At 37.9% G+C, this 16,292-nt stretch overlaps 4 protein-coding genes across 4 annotated transcripts; 2 read left to right on the forward strand and 2 right to left on the reverse strand.

Moving 5' to 3' along the window:
• The first annotated feature begins 96 nt into the window (after positions 1-96).
• LOC5514992 (DDRGK domain-containing protein 1) lies at positions 97-4,060 on the forward strand. Its single transcript, XM_048729393.1, has 8 exons — positions 97-259; positions 754-888; positions 1,524-1,636; positions 1,843-1,944; positions 2,535-2,651; positions 2,901-2,939; positions 3,113-3,218; positions 3,557-4,060. Exons 1-8 carry the CDS (start codon positions 151-153, stop codon positions 3,724-3,726), a joined length of 891 nt encoding a protein of 296 aa, XP_048585350.1. The 5' UTR covers positions 97-150; the 3' UTR covers positions 3,727-4,060.
• On the reverse strand, positions 3,950-7,209 carry LOC5514988 (translation initiation factor IF-2). Its single transcript, XM_001635090.3, has 4 exons — positions 6,503-7,209; positions 6,117-6,152; positions 5,173-5,389; positions 3,950-4,796 (listed from the first exon to the last, which is right to left on the reverse strand). The coding sequence occupies exons 1-4, from the start codon at positions 7,117-7,119 to the stop codon at positions 4,635-4,637; spliced, it is 1,032 nt and encodes a 343-aa protein (XP_001635140.2). The 5' UTR covers positions 7,120-7,209; the 3' UTR covers positions 3,950-4,634.
• A 585-nt stretch (positions 7,210-7,794) lies between these two features.
• On the reverse strand, positions 7,795-9,347 carry LOC5514982 (replication termination factor 2). Its single transcript, XM_032384711.2, has one exon. It carries the CDS (start codon positions 9,217-9,219, stop codon positions 8,251-8,253), a length of 969 nt encoding a protein of 322 aa, XP_032240602.1. The 5' UTR covers positions 9,220-9,347; the 3' UTR covers positions 7,795-8,250.
• Positions 9,348-9,525: 178 nt separating this feature from the next.
• LOC5514983 (E3 ubiquitin-protein ligase RMND5A) lies at positions 9,526-15,932 on the forward strand. The gene is made up of 8 exons (XM_001635150.3): positions 9,526-9,716; positions 10,511-10,656; positions 11,121-11,255; positions 11,385-11,485; positions 11,870-12,030; positions 12,234-12,502; positions 13,727-13,881; positions 15,541-15,932. Exons 1-8 carry the CDS (start codon positions 9,581-9,583, stop codon positions 15,605-15,607), a joined length of 1,170 nt encoding a protein of 389 aa, XP_001635200.2. The 5' UTR covers positions 9,526-9,580; the 3' UTR covers positions 15,608-15,932.
• The last annotated feature ends 360 nt before the right edge of the window (positions 15,933-16,292 follow it).

Raw genomic sequence — 16,292 nt, forward strand, 5'->3', positions numbered from 1 at the left:
AAATTAACGCTAGGTCAACTTTCTAAGGCCCAACTCTGATGCTGTTGAGAAGCTGCTTCTTTTTACTACTTCATCCTGGGTTGCCTGTGGTAAGATCGTATGAGAGTGTTCGCAGGGGTTGCTGGGTAATTGAGAGGGCCACAAGCAAAGATGGCGGCCTACAATTCATATGTGATATGGCTTATTATGGCCGCTGTTGTCGGCGTTATGCTGGCTATAGCGACTTTTATTGCCAAAAAGAAGGAGAAAACGAAACCTAGTAAGTAATCCTGCTATCTGTATTTCTTTTTACCCGTAACACTAGGAAAATATATAATAACAGTGATAACTCGAAATAGGTAGTACACGTCAGTTTCTTTTCCTTGGACAAAAATTGCGATCTAAATCAATATAATCAATATTATAAATCAAACCCATTGATTTGTGTCGCTTAAAAAAATCCTATCCGAGAACAAGTGAATTGTAATCAATTGAGTTTTGAGAAATACATACCTGTCAACCATATATTTTTTTTTTAAGAAGTGGAATGGTTAGGGGGTATGCATTTTTGCCTTTATATACCTGGGTGTCTATTAAGAGCATGTTCACAAAATAAAATGTAATCAAATAACTGGCAACAATAGATTTGTTGGATCATACAATCATATCTGTCCTAGTGCTTCTGGTTGCCCTGGTAATGGATGTTATGCTTTAAAATTTAATATCGCCATAGTCATTGCCTTTTTAGTGTTACTTACAGTCTTTATGAAACAGGCAAACCTCGAGGCACGGCCCCTATACAAGACGATGCTGCTCCTGTCAGAAGAAGAAATCGAAACGCCCGCAATAGGATGCAAGCCGGGCAGCGTTTACAAGCAAATGATGATGACAGTGACAATGATTTCCATGGTGATAAGAGATTCTTCGTTTTCAATAGCAAAAGCACAGCAAAAGTTAATCTAATATTCAAAGAATAACATTTGGTGTAGGTTAACTCAAAATGGAGTTCTATACAGAGCACTGACAAATAAATCAATTTACTAATTCATAAATAAATAGTTTTTAGTAAAATAATTAATTTGTTGTCTGGTGACCACACCCTTTATCAAAATTTAGTTCCTTTATCAAAACATTGAGGCCCTGTTGAGGCTCCTTTATTTTGAATCAACTGTTTAATTCCTTAAATCAAAGCCATGTATTCGCTAACAAGCCCTCAAATATAGGATAAAGGGTAACTGTGTTGCAATTCTATGGCACATGTATCTTGTGGCCATACTTGCCCACACTTCTCATTCATTTAGCAGCTTGTCAGAGTTCAGTATATAGAATTGTTGACTGTTCCTCACAGTTTACAATTATGAGTATGAGTTAGTGTGTAATTAATAATTACTGGCACTGAAGATGGTAACATAGTCTAGCACCCCCAGTTTTTACGCCTCCCTAAACATCTCATTAGGCTCATTCTTATCCAAATTGACAAAGGATTCATAGTCATGATTGTAAAGAGCCAGGTTTTGCATCTCATCACCTCATTTTTGTGACAGATGATGATGAACCATTCTCATTGGGACTGGAAGATCAGATGCCTGGAGCAAAAATTGGAGCAAAAAAGATGAAGAGAATGGAAATGAAGGCTGAAAAAAGAGCCATGCGAGAGGTACATTTTATAAACATTAGCATGGTTACTATTTGTTTTTTTGTTTTCATACTCACCAAAGGGCAATAAGAGTGTTATATATCTACACTAACTCTTTTATCTTTATCATTTCTTTATTTCTTGTCATACAGGCACCCATTTAGTTTTGGATTTTCCCTGGCAGATATTTATAGTACTGCAAACCAACCCCTATTTACATATTTTAGCAAATGGAGGCTGAAAGGCAAGACAGAAAGGAACGAGAAGCCATGAGAGAAGAACAGCGGAAGAGAGAGGATGAAAGACGGAAAAGAGAAGAGGAAAGACTTGTGAGTTCTTGACAGACTTGTAGTACAAATATTGTGTGTAATGCAACCAAGGGTATATTTTCCTATTCCTTTAATATATACTTTTCACTTGTGATTATTACAGTGTTTACCAAGGGGAACCCTGTTAAATTTGAACTTTAAGGGGAAATGAAAATTAGTTGAAGTAGCAGGGGTTCTAGTAAGGTGGTATCAATATAACAGAGTACAGTAAGACTAACTTACTAAGTCAGAGTAAGACTAACTACTGTAAATCAGATCCAAATTCAAGAAAGTTATTCCCAGCCCAAGTCAACAGGAGATTAAAGTTTTCTAGGGTCCAAGGATAAAAACTGTTGATTTTTGTGGAGGGAGGAAAACCAAAGAACCTGGAGAAAAACCCTCAGAACAAAGGCGAGAACCAACTAACTCAGGGAATCAAACCTGGAACCTGGTGGGAGAGGCACCGGCATAACAGAGAGACCAACTGCCAACTCAGTGACACACAGGGTCCACCCTGGCCTGGAGACTTACTCTATGTCTGTTATTGGCTCCAAAAGAACTTCAAAATTGTTGGATAAATGATTTTATGATTTCCTTTTTGTGTTTTTTAGGAAGCAGAAGAGAAAGCAAGAAAGGAAGAAGAAGAAAGGAAAGCATATGAAGAGTATTTAGCCATGAGGAATGCTTTCTCAGTGGAGGAGGAAGGCGTGGGAGAGACAGAGGAAGAGGTGTGTATTTGTAATAAAGAATGTTCTTTTTTTAAATACATCTACTCTAAAAAAACACTCATTCATAATGTCAAAGACTTTGATTTTTATACTTCGGTATTGATTATTTGTAAGAATAGTGATAAATACATTGAAGTAATACATTGAAATATTTTTTCCTGTTGATTAACTATCAATTGTGTTAGCCAGTGATATTTTCAATGAAAACTCAGGCTTAGACCTGATGTGTGATGTATGTTCATATTCCAGAACCAAGCCCTGCTACAGGACTTCATTGATTATATCAAGGTACGGATAATGTAAGGTCCAACAATGTTTAGCTTCCCCTCTTTTGTTTGTATATTGCCAATATGCCATTATGAAGGTTTTTTATTCTGACCATATCACTTAAACATCTCATAGAAGAGTCTGTCAAAATAAACAGAGATGTTGTGGTAATCTTTGCCCCTTATTGTTTACAGAATAACAAAGTTGTGATGCTTGAAGATTTGGCATGCCATTTTGGTTTGAGAACACAGGATGCCATAGAAAGACTTAACTCCCTTCAGGAGCTTGAGAGGATCACAGGTGTGTAGTATAGAAGGCAATACGACTACCTGAACTAACCCTTTGCATCATATTGGAGTCCTTTTGTGTAAATAAAATCTTAAAAAGAAAAGGGGGGCAAACCATGCTTGACCTGTAGTGTAAAATGTGTGCTACATACAAGAGGTGAATTTGAAAATTTAATGCTCTGTATGATCTCACAGGATGGAATGTATTACTGTAAGTTGGGTTCAGCAATTTTTTTTCTGTGGTTTTGCTGGCTGAAATGGCACAGAGGCCTAAATTCATGATATTATGTTTGGGTTGTAATGCTGTGGTCCAGTCCCTATTTACCTATTTAATCCCCCTTTCTGTTGCAGGTGTTATTGATGACAGAGGCAAGTTTATCTACATCTCTCCTGACGAGCTTGAGGCTGTAGCCAAATTTATCAAGCAAAGAGGGCGTGTTACGATAACTGATCTTGCTGAGTCTAGTAACAAACTTATAAACCTAAAGACATCTAGCACAGAGGTTCAGGCATCGGCCTAGCCAGATTTATATATATATATACCAGTGGCGTGGTCAAGAATGTTTTCTTGTTATAGGGTTTTGGGAAGTATTCTTGCCAGAGTAATTCTACTAAAAAATCACCTCAGGGTGTTTGCTTACATACAATAGTTAACTGTATTTATTCTAGTTGTTACCCTGTTTCCTCGAGCTTGACCAAGCCCCTGTTTTGAATCTTGTGCTTTGAAGAAAATGTAAACCCAAGTTGAGGTAGAAAGCCATCGCATGCTTCAACAACTTTAATTGTAACATTAAAAATTGATTATAAATGCTATAGTAAATCCATAACTGAAATAAAACGTCAAAATTTACTCTTGCACTGCCCTACACTCTTTTCTTATCTATTACAGTAAATCACACATCGCAAAAGAGTATAGTTTAAAGGCCTACTTAGGGTAAGGGATGTACCTAAAAAGGTTCTCAAGCGGTAACATATCCTAAGAAGCCGGTGTCTTCTTGCTGGTTTTGCGTAGAATTGCCCTGTCTTCGCTTTTTATGACCTAGCGATGCTGGGACGGAAGTATTTTGTTTTGGATGTTTTGAGCCCAGGTTCTGTGTAGCCATAAAGAAAACTAGAGGTAAAAATGCACGCCGTTTTCTTGCACTTAGATGGCTCAACACCGCAAACCACAGGCCAGCGAATTATGTACTAGAAGGGAAATCCGGTACCTCATTTGTCAAAACTAAGACTTTAACTTACACTAAGCCTTAAACCTACATCTACATAGTTCTTTTTTGTTTCTCCCACTATTATCCGTTTTCAGTCCTTTTAAAAGCTGCTGATCTCTCCACTTTATGCTGCGTTCTTATCTGCCGGAACTTCCTTGTTAATGGCTTCAATCGGTTCGCCCTCATCGACTTCATTCGATTCTTCACCGACCTCATCCGAATCATCTCCTATGATGATGTTGATGCTCATCATTTGGGTCCATATCGACTTTGCCCGAGTCCTTCTCGACCTCATACGAATCATAGTCAAATGATTCGGGATATTCATCATTTCTTTCCTTCTCTTTGGTCGCGCCCATGTCAGAGCCGCTTTTGGCTTCGTTCTAGTTAACAATTATGATACATGAGTTCTAATGATGGAAAAGCCCTTTTGGAGTATAAAATCTACATAATTATCACTTCTGTATGTCGGGAGATACCTTAAAAATATTTATCCCTTATGCACTATTATTGCCCATAAATTATTAACACAAAATGATACGCGCTCTTGGTTTCTTCGTTTTAAAATGGACTGTCAATGACCTTCATTTTCCACGATAGATGATAAATCAGCTCATGTCACTGACATAAATCTGCCTAGCATCGAGAATTGAGATCTTGATTGACAAGCCCAGGTTAGAACTAGAGACCACCCAGGTAAGGAGAGCTAGGGACCAGGCCAAGTCTAAAAACTTAATATTATGATAATAGTATTCTAACCTTGTCATCTCCCACGTTCTTGGTCGCGAATCTCTTGCCATAGCCATAGTTCCCCGCATTGTTGTTATTGTTGTTGTTGTTTCCACTGCTATGGCGACGTCTGGTAAATCCACGACGTCTGGTATATCTACGCCGGGTGTAGCGACGTCTGGTAGCTCTACGACGCCTGGTAAATCTGCGACGTCTTATGTAACGACGACGACTGTTGTAACGACGTCTGATAAATCAGAAACAGTTTAATTTTCGATTTTCGCTAGATTACATGCTATGTCACTGGCTGTAATGTGTGGACCATTCATGTGTGATAAGTGATTGTGAGTAGATGCCTTGTGGGATTCGCGTGGGTGTATGATGTTTATGGGATTCGCGGGTGTGGATGTGGGAAATGGATGCCGTATTTTGCGGTTGCACGTGTTGATGTGCATTCGGCGTCTGTGTGCGGGAGAGGGGAGGGATTGCGTTTTTGATGTGTGGGTTTTGATCCGTGTGTGTGTGATGTGCGTTGGGCGTGGGTGTGTGAGATGTGCGCGTGTTTGATGTGTGTGTGTGTGTGTGGGGGGGGGGGGGGTGCGTGTTGAATGTGGGGTTTATTTATATACAACAAATTCTTGAATCACTGAGTTCTATTTTTTTCGACGTTTCGGCAATACTGCCTTCAATGAAATAAGCACAAGACAATCACTGCACAGGACCAAAAACACTACTTGAATATGTGGTGTGTGTGCGTGCGTGGGGCGTTGGGTGTGTGAGATGCGCGCGTGTTTCATGTGTTGCGGGTGCGTGTTTGATGTGGGGGGTGTGTGCGTGTTGAATGTATGGGGTTTGCGTGCGTGGGGCGTTGGGTGTGTGAGATGCGTGCGTGTATGATGTACGTGGGGAGCATAGATGGGTTGGATGATGATGATGATGATGATCATGCGTGTTTTACGTGTGTGATGGTATACCTGCTCCAAAATCTTTCCACCGGCGCTATCTCTTCGCTTTAAGAGAAAAATGATAATAAAGGTTAGAATAAATTGTCCCACCGAATGATGTCCAGTGTAGTTTATTTAAGTCTTTGTCTCCCTCACCCCTCTCTCCCTACTACTCCTAGTTGCTATGAACCTAAGGCGCTAAAGCAAATTGCAAACGAAGATACCAAGAAATGCAGAATACTTCATATTGAAATTAGCATTAATTATTAGACTTTCAAAGAAATTCTTTGAAAGTCTATATACATGATACCAGAACCATTAGTATTTTTGCATTGCCGTTATTTGTTTTCTATTTTTGGCATATGGCACTTGGAATTATGAGAGGCATCGTCGGTTGACTGTCTAAACACTCATACCTCTTTTTGTCAATTGCTTTCTTTGTAGTAGTTTGCACTGCAACGGTTGCTGCTTTCTTTGCATTTCTTTTAGGAGCTTTTAGTATGGATTTTTTCATGGCATTCTTTTCGATGTGTTTCGAAGACTCCTTCTTCGCAGGCTTGGGTTCGTCTTTCTTCATAGGGCCTTCGCTCTTTTTAGGCTTCGGTTCGTCTTTCTTCATAGGGCCTTCGCTCTTTTTAGGCTTCGGTTCGTCTTTCTTCATAGGGCCTTCGCTCTTTTTAGCCTTGGGTTCGTCTTTCTTTATAGGGCCTTCGCTCTTTTTAGGCTTCGATTCGTCTTTCTTTATAGGGCCTTCGCTCTTTTTAGCCTTGGGTTCGTCTTTCTTCATAGGGCTTTCGCTCTTTTTAGCCTTGGGTTCGTCTTTCTTCATAGGGCCTTCGCTCTTTTTAGCCTTGGGTTCGTCTTTCTTTATAGGGCCTTTGCTCTTTTTAGGCTTGGGTTCGTCTTTCTTCATAGGGCCTTCGCTCTTTTTAGCCGGAACTGCAGGCTTTTTGGTTTTACTCTTCATTTCCGCTGTTGAGATGCTCACAAGAGCGATCACAAGAATAAGAAGCACACAAGTAAATGTACGCATCTTGACGGCGAGGCATGCAGGACCTGAACAACGCCTTTTCTCCTTCTGTAGCAACCCGACCAGTGCAGCGGAATTTTAAGACGCGGGATTATTAAAGTATGCTTTGTTAGGGCTTGGTAAACACGGCTCTTTACATTATCAAAGGCGATGGAGAGGGGAGGGGGTGTCTCAGCAAATCTATCCACGAGAAAAGATTCAACTATTACACCCTAAAATGTACTCTTTTAAGGTGTGAATGGGTACACGTGTTAGCTTCGGAGAGATTGCGCAGAATTTTGAAACCGCAGTAACTTATTTTAAAGCTTTTTTTTGTTTGTGTATGTAAGGCAACAAGGATTACGTCTACTTAGGATTCCTAACACCGCCCGCATGTCTTTTGAAAAGAAAATTACCGAAATTTGCATTTTTTTTTCTGACTTTTGTGCCTGGCGTTCGCGAAAGAAACTCTGCTAGTTAAATACCGAAAACAGGGCAACAAGGGCATTTTGAGCAATTGTCTTTGCTTATCCGGGCCTCACTCCAGTTCAAAACATTAAGAGAATGGGCAATTGTTTCATGCACCATCTTTTTCTACAAAAATCTTTCTTCGCATCTAATGGTCTGTCATATCCCATACATTATTTACATTATCCACATATAAAAATAGCTAAGTAAATGCAATGTTTTCAATGGCAATTACTTGATGGATTTAGTCTTTATTTACATATAGCTTTGCTAAGCCTTATCTTTGTGAAGTTGCAAAAAGGGCCTAAGACTATAGGTCAGGGGGGGCTTTGAAAAGACATAGAGCCCCTTAACTAAAAAATTTACAAATCCTTATTGGATGGATATGCTGCTAGGAAAAAACTATTGTTAATTTCAGCTCCACTTTGAATTTCTTAAAACAAACTTACTTTATCATGGACACAAAATGTTTAGTGATAACACACCTCCAAGCTTCTAGTTTCTAAACAGCCCTCGATAATATGGAAGCTGGGCTACTGCTAAATATGAGAGTCTTTTTGCTTGCATAACAGTCTTGGATTATCTACAATAGGTTTAATTTATAGATGGCTTATTTTGAAATTTGTTACAGTGTTGTACTTTTAAAAGGAGAACTTATGCCTAGGGTGTTGAGATTTCTGTTTCTGATTAGATATGATAGCCACCATATGAGTGATAGGTCACCCAGTTTGATTTCAAATGTTCAGGTCTTTTTTCATGTCCTGATGCAAAAAGAGACTTATAAACCTTGCTTGCATTTGGGTCCTCTGCGACAGTCTTATATTTTGACAGCTCTGTTGGTATGGTAACATTCACTTTAGGGCTCTTGCCTTTTTTGGATGATACACTTCTACTTGACGCACCATTAACTCCTGGTTTGGAGTCAAGTTTAGGTTTTTTGAAAGGAATTTCTGGCTCTGTCTTGGATCTTTTTGCTGTTTCAGATGAAATTTTCCCTGCATCACTACTACTAGGGCCTGCGCTTGGAGAAGCTGATGTTGTTGTTTCAGCTGATTTAGGTGCTTTCTTTGCTTTCTTTTCTTGTTTGGCTTTTAATCTTCTTGCATTCATTTTTTCTTTCATGATCTCGACCTCATCTTCGCTTCCGTTAATTACAACCACGTCCTCTTGGGAGAAAGTCTTTCCACACTTGTGACAAACAACAGACTTCACTTCTTTCAAAGCGCGTTCAGAAAATACACAGCCACATTTCCACAGAAAGCAAAATTTATACCTGCCATTCATTTCAATGCCAACCACGGGACAAATGTACTGACTGGCTTGAAAGTCGAGATATCCGCCGGCTTGTTCTTTGGTCTTCTGCTCAAAAGCTGGATTCACGGTTAAGTTGAGTTGTTTGGTATCCTTGAGATTTCTGATGTGGTTCGCCACATCTGATGTTGCAGAGCTACGATCAAGGAGAAACTCAAGTAATTTCTCTTTGTTGTACAAGTTTCCAAGCTCACAGGAAACTATGGGAGAATGGAGCTGTTCCTGACTGATTGCGCAGTGAAACCATTTCGCATTTAGCTCATAGTTTTTTTCGACTTTTTCGGGGGCCTTCTTCATACGTACAAGCTCATCACGGGTTGGAATTGTTCCTCCGTCGCACCCCATGATTCTGTTGTGATTTCTTTTAAGTAAATCAACGGAAATAGACTGAAATATACGGCGAAAGAATGGAACGACAAAATAACAAGGAAATACAAAATGGCGGACGGAATAATACCCATAATGCCTTTGGAGTATGACATCACTTGTTTTGCAAAATCGAGACTTTTACCCCTAAATCAAGTTTATATCAAAGAAAATTTATATCCAGCTTTAAACAGTCTACAGTGTAGAAAACGTTAGTTATTTTAATGGAAGAAATAACTAAGATGTGTAGAATAAAGATAAAGAAGCATGTATAACAGCGGTGACGTCACATCTACCCACAATGCATTGCGAGTAGCAGCTTGGAATAAACAGAAACAAAATGGATGCTTGTCTGAGTGTGGAGAGAGAGCAAGAAAAAGTTAGCAAGAAACTAAGGGGAATTCAAACACACACAGATGCTACATTAGGGGATTTGTTTAACCACGTCAATAATCTTCAAAAGGAAATTGCTGATTGTAAGTGCAGAATGAGGTTCGCGTGATATTTGAAATGTAATGATTGTTCTTTCTTCTGTCTGTTTCTACCTAAAATTTCGACCCGTGTATAAATTTTGTTCTCGCTCATATCTCTTCTTTCCGTTTATAAATAAACTGATAAGGTGTTAATGTATTCCAATAACTCAAGTAATCTTACATCTAACAAAAGAAATAGAACGACGCAATGTATACTAAAAGTGGTCTTAAAAATCCCGTGAAATTATTTAGTTTATTTAATACACTGTAATGTCTTTGTTCTCTTTTGTTCTGGCTTGACTATTACACTTTAACAACTACATTTTGTTCCACTCTGACAATTATACCATTTCCATGGAGCCGAAGGCTTGAGGTAAATATTTTTAAAGCCACTATTCGCCGAAATGGAAATGGTAAAATTGTTTTAATAGTACAATATAAAACGAGCTTTAGAGCAATTTTCTTTGCAGAAACTCTTGCAAATTGGCTGTTATACCTGCCATTTTGCTTGATTTCAGGGCGCAAGTTTTTCAACCAATCAAATAGCTTGTTTTTGTATACAGTAAAGGTCGGTTCCCACTTGGACGTTAGAACAAGCAGAACGCACTAGATCATAAGTGCAAGCGAAAGTGCAAGAGAACACAACTGCTTTGACCGATTCTCACTTTTGTTGCGCTTACGCTTGCACTTGCGTCCTAGTGAGAACCAACCTTTAAAAATGTGAGCTTAAAATAACCTTTTTGAGATAAATTCAAAATTGTATATTTTCTCATGATGTTTTGGTGTTTTCGTTTTAGGTAATACAGATGACGAACTATCACCATTGCAGTGCCATGTGTTATCCCAATCAGCAAAAAAAGTTAAAGAGACAGTCACTAGATTAGCAACAGAACATAAAGAATTGCATGGTGGAATATCAAAGATTGGTAAAGCCATAGATAGGGTGAGTGTTCGATTAACTTGCAATTCATAGCTGATCCAACATGTCGTTCACATACTCACAAATGGCCAATCATAAATTAGGTTGTAATTTTACCCTAATTTCCCATAAAAAATGGAAACAAACATGAGATGAGCGGTGGTAGATAATTATTATATATTATTAATTTACTTATTTGCTGAGTTGGTAATTGAAATGTTGGCTTTGATGATGTCTTCTGCATGCAAATAATTTATTTTGGAATATGTTATATTTACCAAACAAAATCAAACTAATTAAGGGTTCTATGTTGAATTAAGCTTAATAATAAAGCTCAAGGAAAATTGTTGTTACACTGTGTTCGATTACCAAACAAATCACAAATCAATTGAACTTGTATTTCAGTGGCATTTTGTTCAGATGAGTTCAGTTGATAATGCTGGGTATACAGTGCCTGATAGTCAATTATGGCTTATTACCCCTTTCAGAATCTTATAGCAGACAACACTACATGCAGCAACAGAGATGCGTTTGAGGGTGCAAACTTGGTCCTGCTAAATGAAGTCATTTGCGAACACCTATTTAGACAAGGCAGATTGGATGTCGCAGAGGAACTAATTAAGGTAACATAGTAATTTTTAACGATGCAAGGTCAACATGTATCCAATTTTGTTATAAATAAGATCAGGGTAATGAAGTTAGAGTGGAATGATGGATATAAGATAAACTTTTTCGAGTTTTTGTTTTCACAGGAAGCCAACTTACAGCTTGATAGTTCAAGAAAAGAGCCTTTCCAAGAACTGAATAGAATTCTCGAATCTTGTAAAAACAAAGATTTAGATCCCGCCCTTGAGTGAGTAATCAAATTAAAAGACCCCTTATAATAGTATTCCTAGGAATATCTTTAGCACCTTACTCTAGGGGTATCAAGACCTGTTTAACATTTTTGTCTTTCTATTTTTTAGCCTAAAGTATTCAAAGCCAAAACATTACCATAAGTGCTGACATTTTTATGATCAAATTCCCTTTTTATTCAAATTGGTATTACTTGATTGGATTGCTGACTTGAAGTTTCCATCTAAACGTACATTTTCAATTGTGAGTATAGAAAGAAGTTGTCGACAGGCATTTTTTTAAATGTATGAAATGTTTTTGTCTAGCTTGGATTACAGCATAATTACATATTTTTCCATTGTCACCTACATGTATCCATATCAGGATCTTGCTTTCTATGTAGGTGGGCCAAGGCACATCACTTCCAACTCAAGAGCCGGGGAAGCTCCTTAGAGTTTAAACTACACAAGCTAAAATTCCTGGACTTGCTCAAGTGTGGTTTACAACAGGAAGCCTTGATGTATTCCAGGAACTTTGGACCTTTTGCCAAAGAACACACAAAAGGTGTTGTTGTAAGATACGTATCTCAAATGTCAAAGTTAGGCGTAATGTGATTTTCAAGCATAGTATGAATAGATTTTGATGATTGCTTACATTCCTTTGAAAGGGCATATGTATGAATGATTTATGATAAGAACTAATTTCTTTAGTTATTGAAATGAACGATTATGTTTAATTCTTATCACTGATATTTCTTATCCCACTAGAAATACAGCAGTTGATGGCATGTCTCTTGTACACCAAGACCGGTCTTGAGCAGTCTCCCTACGCCTCGCTACTAGACCCTGTCCATTGGCTAGACATCAGTGACATGTTTGCGCGTGATGCCTGCGCCTTACTGGGCTTGTCTCTAGAGAGTCCCCTGCAGGTGTGCATCACAGCAGGGTGTGTCGCCTTGCCGTCCCTCCTGCAGATCAAGCAGGTCATGCAACAGAGGCAGGTGGCTGGTGTGTGGAGCTCCAAGGATGAGCTTCCTGTAAGTATTTTTGGAGGCCTAGTGGTGTGTACCCTGAAGCATGTATGCCATTGTACTTTATACAATACAATAATAATTTATTTTCCGTCGATGACATCAGGAGTGGTGACCCAGTCTCCTGAGCTCGGGGAGCTCATGGTACAAACGCTCGACAACACTACTGAAACACTCACGTTACACAATACATAATGATTCTAATTATGTGTGAAAAAGGGAGGATTTACATACAGTTGCTGCATTTGCAGCCATGTGGAATGATGTTGGGCAGGTTCTTGTGGAAGTCATAGACGGAATTAGCAGTTTTAGCAGAGTGGGGTAGCTGGTTCCAAAAATGTGATATTAGGTAGTAAAAGAGTTATGCATGTACAACGATTGATAGGATGGCTGCTTAAGATTATAAACAGAAGAGCGCAAATTGTACTGAGAAGACCAGGTTACAAAGAAGTTGGAGATATACGTGGCCTGTTGCATCCTATATGATTTAAAAAATAATAGAAGAGCCTAAACTTGCCACCTATGCTCAAGTGTACGCATATTGGATATAGATAAGCAGTTTTCATAGGTTGACGATCTATCTAAATTAAAAGTGTCCTTAAATTATAGTAGTTAGACTTCTCTAGTCTGTCCTTCTGTGTTTTCGAAGCCCCAAGGAGCAGTGGTGAGCAATATTCCAGATGAGGGAGTACATGTCATATATAACGCAACCAGAGTTATGATGCATGTATGCCATTGTCCTTTATTCAAAGTCATGGTGTATGTATGTCATTATCCTTTATTCAGAATCATGGTGCATGTATATCATTATCCTTTATTCAGAGTCATGATGCATGTATGTCATTGTCCTTCATTCAAACTTGTGATGCATGTATGTCATTTTCCTTTATTAAAACTCATGTATGAATGTCATTGTCTTTTATTCAAACTAATGATGTGTGTATGTCATTATTCTTTATTCAAACCGATAATGAATGTAATGATATTATCCTTTATTTAGAGTCATGATGCATGTATGTCATTGTCCTTTATTCAAACTTGTGATGTGTGTATGTCATTGTCCTTCATTCAGACCGATAATGCATGTATGTCATTATCCTTTATTCAGACCGATAATGCATGTTGTAATGTTATTATCCTTTATTCAGACTTGTGATATGTGTCATTGTCCTTTATTCTAATTCTTTATTCTATTCATAATGTACATACCGTACGTCATTGTCCTTCCAGGTGGAGGTGGATCTTGGTCCAGAGTACAGGTACCACTCTATCTTTGCCTGTCCCATCCTTAGGCAGCAGTGTACAGAAGCCAACCCACCAGTACGCCTAACCTGTGGGCATGTCATATCAAAAGATGCACTCAACAAACTTACAAATGGAAACAAGTAAGAATCATTTGTTAATTGTTTTGTTTTTACACTGACCACACTCTACTGCAAGCGACAATTTCATTATGAAACAGACCACCTTCTACTGCAAGGGGCCATTTTTTTTAGGTAGACCACAACTCACAGCAAGGGTCAGTATCTTTTTCAAGAGATAGGCGCGATATCGAACATTATCACTGATATCTGATATTGAGATTAGGATATTATTATTGTTTTCCTCTAATTACATGCTATTAGATAGTGGTTAGACCCCTTTCCTCTCCTCTCCTCTTCCCTCGATATTGTGATATTATTGGAGATTATCTTATTCTCATCTACTAGATGTCTATTTAGATACCCTTCTTCCCTCTGCTGGATCCTTGATATTGTGATATTATCGGAGATTATCTTATTATTATCTACTAGATGTCTATTTAGGTACCCTCCTTCCCTCTGCTGGACCCCTCGATATGGTGATATTATTGGAGATTATTTTATTAGTGTAGTGGATTTCCCTTCCAGTCGCCTTTACTGATATTACACATGACACGACACCGACTTTGGTTTTTCTATAACTTTATTGTCTGTATTACACCGTAAAAACTGAAATAAGAATAATTATGCAGTTAAGCTAAGCGAATAATCGGCTATACTACAGGACTACCAAACGATGACTAAACTAAATATATCTAAAACTACAGTGCGATAACAAATTATCCAATAGGCAATAATCAAAGTAAGAAATCAAATATGTGCGCTAGCCGCAAAGAAATGATTCAAAACATACCTTGATCCGGCTATATCAGGGGAAATCGTTGTGCGTGTGTTTAATCGTTCGATTCGTGTGTGATTATGCGGGGGCTTAGCACTGCCTGGCTCTAATTTTATCAGGTTACAGAGTTAATTATTATCTAATACAGTAAGTACTGTTCGCTACAATTAGAATCTGCTAGATGTCTATTTTGATCCTCTCCTTCCATCTTCTTTACCCCTCAATATTGTGATATTTACTTGAGATTATTGAAATCTACTAGATGTCTATTTAGATCCTCCCCTTTCCTCTGCTGCACCTCTTGATTTTGCGATAGTATTGGAGATTATCTTATTAGAATATACTAGATATCTATAGAGATTCCTTCGTCCTCTCTGCTGGACCCATCGATATTATTGGATATTTGACTACAAAATCTAATTTGACTGTCACGTTTGTAGAACGAGTCTATGTGATATTATCTGATATTATCAAGTCGTGAGATGCAATAATCAAGGTCAACACAGCCGTTCTAAAGTTATAGTATCTGATATATATCAGTAATTGGATTGACTTGCTATGTGTAAATCTTGTAATATTATCTGATATTATCAAGTCATGAGATGCAATAATCTAGGTTCAACATGTCAGTTCTAAGGGTATAAGATCTGATAAACATCAGAAATTAGATTTGTGAGCTTTGTCATAATATGGACTAAATATCTGATTCTAGAACCCTGTGAAGAAATATCTGATTTATATCCGATTTTTGATGAGTGATAAATATGGTATAAATATCAAAGTGCCAGAAAAGTTCGATATCGCGCCTTTATCTACTGCTGCTACAGCTTCCCACCCAACCAGCTCTCCTATGACTATATTAATTTATTAATTAATGACATTAATTATGGGTCTGTGTTTTGCAGGGTCAAATGCCCATATTGCCCTCTCGAGATGGCCCCCAGTGAAGCAAGAGATATTAGATTTTACTAAGATACTTACAGTAGTTTCTGTTATAGTACGTTGTCTAGAGAATTATTATGTACATATGCAAGTCATCAAACAAAATTGAGGCTCAAGACAAAATTCTGAAAAATACAAAGGGGGCAGAGAGAAAAGCAAAATAGAGCTTAGAGGTAGTACCTTGATGTCAAAATTGTTGTATAGGATGGACAATCTGGGTCCTGACAACGGTATAGGTAAATGGAGTTACTAAACTACTTATTATTATATCATTAAGAGAGCTTGAATCCAATCAATTCTTAACTTTGTAAATATCCAAAGATAAAAACACCAAATAAAATCATTGATTTAGAAATGTCATTGATAAGATTAAAAATAGGTGTTTTTTAAAGTTTAACGGTTGGGAAAATAGGCAATTTTTTACTTTTCAGCATTTTTATTATGGTTAATGATAATTTTTTTTCTCGAATTGATGCTTAACTCTTATTTTTATTTTGCCATTTTATGGTCCACTGCATGGAGACCCTCTAATTTTATCTCCAAGCAAATTTAATAACAAGATGTGCGCATAAGAAACTACACACATTTTTAGTAGGTGGGACAGTTTAATCTTTTTTTTTATCGAGGGTAGCATATTTAACCGAATACAGTTTTCTAACATATGGCCCTCGGTTGTAAGCAATGTCACTGGGGGTGTTCACTGCCAGAGGGTTTA

This window comes from Nematostella vectensis, chromosome 6 (assembly GCF_932526225.1).
Source record: "Nematostella vectensis chromosome 6, jaNemVect1.1, whole genome shotgun sequence".
In the NCBI taxonomy this organism is placed as follows: Eukaryota; Metazoa; Cnidaria; class Anthozoa; order Actiniaria; family Edwardsiidae; genus Nematostella; species Nematostella vectensis.

Bases quoted from the DNA above. Each gene is read 5' to 3' on its own strand.
- LOC5514992 (XM_048729393.1), top strand. From the start codon at position 151: ATGGCGGCCTACAATTCATATGTGATATGGCTTATTATGGCCGCTGTT. The intron at 260-753 runs GTAAGTAATCCT...TTTATGAAACAG, and splicing joins GAAGGAGAAAACGAAACCTA to GCAAACCTCGAGGCACGGCC. The intron at 2,652-2,900 runs GTGTGTATTTGT...TTCATATTCCAG, and splicing joins TGGGAGAGACAGAGGAAGAG to AACCAAGCCCTGCTACAGGA.
- LOC5514988 (XM_001635090.3), bottom strand. From the start codon at position 7,119: ATGCGTACATTTACTTGTGTGCTTCTTATTCTTGTGATCGCTCTTGTG. The intron at 5,390-6,116 runs GTATACCATCAC...CTGATTTATCAG, and splicing joins GTGGAAAGATTTTGGAGCAG to ACGTCGTTACAACAGTCGTC. The intron at 4,797-5,172 runs GTTAGAATACTA...ATTGTTAACTAG, and splicing joins AGAACGTGGGAGATGACAAG to AACGAAGCCAAAAGCGGCTC.
- LOC5514982 (XM_032384711.2), bottom strand. From the start codon at position 9,219: ATGGGGTGCGACGGAGGAACAATTCCAACCCGTGATGAGCTTGTACGT.
- LOC5514983 (XM_001635150.3), top strand. From the start codon at position 9,581: ATGGATGCTTGTCTGAGTGTGGAGAGAGAGCAAGAAAAAGTTAGCAAG. The intron at 11,256-11,384 runs GTAACATAGTAA...TTGTTTTCACAG, and splicing joins TCGCAGAGGAACTAATTAAG to GAAGCCAACTTACAGCTTGA. The intron at 12,031-12,233 runs GTGTTGTTGTAA...TTATCCCACTAG, and splicing joins TGCCAAAGAACACACAAAAG to AAATACAGCAGTTGATGGCA.